The sequence below is a fragment of the Brassica oleracea genome, chromosome C7, assembly GCF_000695525.1.
Source record: "Brassica oleracea var. oleracea cultivar TO1000 chromosome C7, BOL, whole genome shotgun sequence".
Lineage (NCBI taxonomy): Eukaryota > Viridiplantae > Streptophyta > Magnoliopsida > Brassicales > Brassicaceae > Brassica > Brassica oleracea.
The window spans coordinates 26,094,349-26,098,805 of record NC_027754.1 but is presented as its reverse complement, the minus strand read 5'-3'; the positions used below and the strand labels follow the sequence as shown (position 1 = coordinate 26,098,805).

The 4,457-nt window shown below is 33.4% G+C and overlaps 1 protein-coding gene across 1 annotated transcript; it reads left to right on the top strand.

Annotated features, from left to right (window-relative positions):
* Positions 1 to 1,463: 1,463 nt before the first annotated feature.
* Positions 1,464 to 3,092, top strand: LOC106301934 (caffeic acid 3-O-methyltransferase-like). The gene is made up of 4 exons (XM_013738423.1): positions 1,464 to 1,995; positions 2,181 to 2,491; positions 2,591 to 2,655; positions 2,752 to 3,092. The coding sequence occupies exons 1-4, from the start codon at positions 1,526 to 1,528 to the stop codon at positions 3,049 to 3,051; spliced, it is 1,146 nt and encodes a 381-aa protein (XP_013593877.1). The 5' UTR covers positions 1,464 to 1,525; the 3' UTR covers positions 3,052 to 3,092.
* Positions 3,093 to 4,457: the final 1,365 nt, after the last annotated feature.

Sequence of the window (4,457 nt, the reverse complement as noted above, 5' to 3'; positions counted from 1 at the left end):
TCTACATGTTTGAATTTTTTTGAAAGAGGTTAGTTTTGCAATTGACCAAGTTTGACTTCCAATCAGTAGATTGAAATTAACGTCTACGGGTGTGTAGACATCTTGTGAAGTCTACTCTCAAATCTGACGGGTTGGTTTTGCATTTGACCAAAATAAAAAAAATAGACTTTATATGCAGTCTACATTTTTTTTTCTAAGATAAGAAGACTGCATATGAAGTATACAATTTAATAAAATTTTTATTGCTTTTTAATTTTTTTGGTCAAACACAAAACTAACCTATTCAACGAAGTCAAAGTTTTGGTCAAATGCAGAACTGACCTTTTATAGACTTTGTTGGCAGTCTACATTTTGTAGACTTCAGTTGAAGTCTATTTTGAAAAGTCAAAAATTCGGTCAAATGAAAAACTAACCTCTTTTAGGTAGACGTCTTAGTAAGTCTACCGAAAGTTTATTTTTGTTGTCAAAGGTAAAGACGGAGACTACAGGGGAAGTCTGCGTTAGAAAAAAAAATTGTTTATTTAATTGCAAAACTAACCCGTGCGTTGACAAATAGACTGCATTGTAAGTCTCCACGGAGGCGTAGACATACAAAACAGTCTACCGTCGCGACACAGATCTGAAAAAGAACGAAAACCATGTAAATAGTTATTTTTTTCCTGTGTAAAGCTCGTTTCCAACCTTTTCAACCGTCCAAACTCCAAATATGAGCAAAAAGAAATATCTTTGACTATTCACTAATGAAGAAACTCGAAAATATGAAGTTTGTGATTATGAAAATGAAAGTTATGAGAGTTTTTTAGATGGAAATGTAGAGGAGATGAGAGGAAATGAAGTTTTTTGGGTTAGAATGAGAAAAAAGTGGTTGAAAATTGAATTCTTGAGCTTTAGAGTTCAAAAATGGTGGTTCATGGTGGTTGGAAAAATTGATGATGATGACATTTTTGTAAATAAGAAGAAATGGTTAGGGTGTATTTGGTTTTTTGTTAATTTCGAAATTAATAAAAAATTAAATAAAAATGACAATTTTGTAAATAATTCAAAAACATAGGGATAGTATGAAAATTTTATTGATGAATAGTAATGACAAAAAAAAAAAAAGTTGGTTTTGGGTTTGACTAGAAATTGTGGGTTGGTTTTGAAAAACACCCTATATTGTTTAAGAAATATTTGATGTTTAAAACGTTTTTTTTCGAAACGAAGGACTGTGAACTAATTGGTACGTAAAAAATATCATCTCGTGTATCCCCACAAATTCAAATAAAATATTGGCCATACAGTCGGGTGGGAGTCATTTACTTTCACAAATGAGCAGGTAGATCTTATCACGAGGATCCCCACAACAATAAATAAATACTGGCCACACTCGGGTGGACTCATTTGGTCACCGAATCAAAACACGAAACTTTTTGTCTTCTGATTTGTTCCCCTATAAAATGGCAATAAGTACGAACGTTAAAACCGCACTCTCAAAGAAACTCATACTTTCAATCTATATTCTTCAGTCTTATAACCAACTATAATAATGTCCAATCATCTTCAAGGGCACTTAACTACTTGCGCAAACCCGGTTTTAACCAAAGATGAGCAAGAAGTCGACGAGAAAACGGTGAGCTTGCAAGCGGAGAGTATCGTCAACACCATGGCTTTTCCAATGGTTCTCAAAGCCGCCTTGGAGCTTGGCGTCATTGACACAGTCGCTGCAGCAGGCAACGGCGCATGGCTCTCACCGTTGGAGATTTCTCGTAGTCTCCCAACCAAACCAGCCAACCCGGAGGCGCCAGAGTTGCTGGACCGGATGCTGCGTTTACTCGTCAGCCACTCGATTTTGAAGTGCCGTATGATTGAAAGTAAAGAAAATGGCCGAACCGGAAAGATGGATAGGGTATATGCAGCTGAACCAGTTTGCAAGTATTTCTTGAAAGATAGTGACGGTTCCGGTTCTCTCGTTTCTCTGTTTATGTTGCTCCAGAGCGACGTATTTTTCAAGACTTGGTAAGTACTTCATTATTGTGTAAATGAGTTGAATCGAGTTATGTCGTCAACTACATTATACCAGTCAATAATCAAACTATCTAAACCGCATTATAACGAATGCTCTGTATAAAGCAATCATAAATGAACAGATGAAGTTGACCAAAAACAAAATGAGCAGATGAATTTTTTTTTTCTTTTCACAGGACAAATGTTAAAGATGTGATACTAGAAGGAAGAGATGCGTTCAGCTCTGCCCATGGCATGCCACTTTTTGAATACATTAATTCGGATGGGCAATTTGCTAAAGTGTTTGATCGTGCCATGTCAGAACCTTCCACCATGATTATGAAAAAGGTTCTAGAAGTTTACAGAGGATTTGAAGATGTTAACACATTGGTGGATGTTGGAGGAGGATGTGGCACTACATTAGGTCTAATCACTTCCAAGTACTCTCATATTAAGGGTGTTAATTTCGACTTACCTCAGGTTTTAACCAATGCTCCATTTTATCCAGGTATAAAACAAGATAAAGTTTTTTGATAAGTTATACTAATGAAGTGTTAGTTTTGAAATCTAGCTCTTAAAACTTTTTGTTTAATTTTACTAATTCTAGGAGTGGAGCATGTCTCTGGAGACATGTTCATAGAAGTTCCAAAAGGAGACGCAGTCTTTATGAAAGTAAGTACATTTATACGAATATAAAGTTTAATTTTATAACTTCAAGTATTTTGAAAGACCATTATTTCTAAAATAATGTGGTTAATTTGTTGATAGTTGATACTACATGATTGGACGGACGAACATTGCATAAAGCTTCTAAAAAATTGTTGGAAGAGTCTACCGGAAAAAGGGAAAGTGATCGTTGTAGATATGATAATACCAACAGAACCAAAGAGTAGTGACCTTTTCTCTAACACTGTGTTTGGTATGGATATGTTGATGCTAACACAATGCTCGGGTGGTAAAGAGAGATCGTTTTCACAGTTGGAGAATTTAGCGTATGGTTCAGGTTTCCTTCGATGTGAAATTATGTGCCTTGCCTATTCGTATTCTGTTATTGAATTCCAGAAATAGATTCTGAAATTGCAAAACAAAATAATGATTGGTTTGATGAATGTGAAATGACGGGATAAATATCTGGTTACATATATATATCTATATGTAAATGAATAAATTGTGTGAATTGGAGCTTATTCTAATGATTTTATTGCATGTAATATATTATTATGGTGTCGGCTTGCATTTGCTCGACTTTCTTTTAAGTTTGTGAAGATTGTTAAGTTTTCAACGAGTGTAATGACTCGGATTACAATAAAAAGGTGTTTTATATTATGTTTGTCACTGATATTGTTGTTCTTATCCGTGACTTAAATATGTCACATTCGTTAACATGTTAGATATTTTATTTTGGTGTAAAATATTTTCTAAATAAAAAATTAGTTAGAAGATTATAAATACGGTTCTAAGAGTTTATAAATTATTATTTATATCATTAATAAAAAATTAATCTGGGTATCTATCACAAACTAGTTTTTTAATACTTTTTGTTTTATCTGAATTTAACCGTGGCTAAACATTATATCTTATGCTATTTTTTCTGTTTAGAAATCATATTCTTTTAATTTCTATATAGAGACTACAGCATTTTTAGTATATATCAATGGATGGTCTAGTGTGGACAGTTTAATTTGTCAGTTTCATTCTTATAGATTGGTTCACCGGTAGGGGTTAAAGTTTTTGGTTGCCATAAATGAATTAAAAGTAGATGATAGTGTCATTACTATTGAAATGATACGTGTAGCCAAAAATATTTTTTATTTGATCTTTCTTTCTATGTCCCAATTTGATAGAATAAAAATGTGGTTCTGAAATTAATAAAAAAGTTCGATGATTTTAGACTGACTCAATCTATTTGTTTTCTAAGTCGGGTCTAGAATAAGAGAATTGTTATGAAAGTCAAGAAAAAGAAGCAGCCGCGTTTGTAGAAAATATAAAAGATATGGGGTCCGCTGCACTATTTGCACAGTGAATTTCTTTCTATATATACGAACGTTTTTCGTTCATTGTATTACACACCATTCTTCTCCTTCAATAACACATCTTCTCTTCTTATCAGTGTTATCTTCTTCATACGGGTATAAAATTTTGCTTTATTTAAATTCATGCGATATAATAAAATTCCAGTTCTTTTTATAACACGTTATCAGCACGATCGTTCTGCAATTCGGTAAAATTTATTGTATCATATATACCCTGCTATAATGGTCGGTATACCGTCTGTACTATTATTTATATTATGTTATAATGGCCGGAATGCCGCATATATTATTTATTAATATTTTAATTAATTTATTGGTCGGCCGAGCCACCTTATATTCTATTTATTGTTAACTGGACGGCCGAGCCACCTTTATTTTCTGTTTTTTGTTAACTGGTCGTCTGAGCCGCCTTATATTTTGTTTATTGCTAATTGGTGAGCC

Excerpts from the sequence above, each read along its gene's own strand:
- LOC106301934 (XM_013738423.1), top strand. The coding sequence starts at position 1,526 with ATGTCCAATCATCTTCAAGGGCACTTAACTACTTGCGCAAACCCGGTT. Across the intron at positions 1,996-2,180 it reads GACGTATTTTTCAAGACTTG|GACAAATGTTAAAGATGTGA; the intron begins GTAAGTACTTCA and ends TTCTTTTCACAG. Across the intron at positions 2,492-2,590 it reads CAATGCTCCATTTTATCCAG|GAGTGGAGCATGTCTCTGGA; the intron begins GTATAAAACAAG and ends TACTAATTCTAG.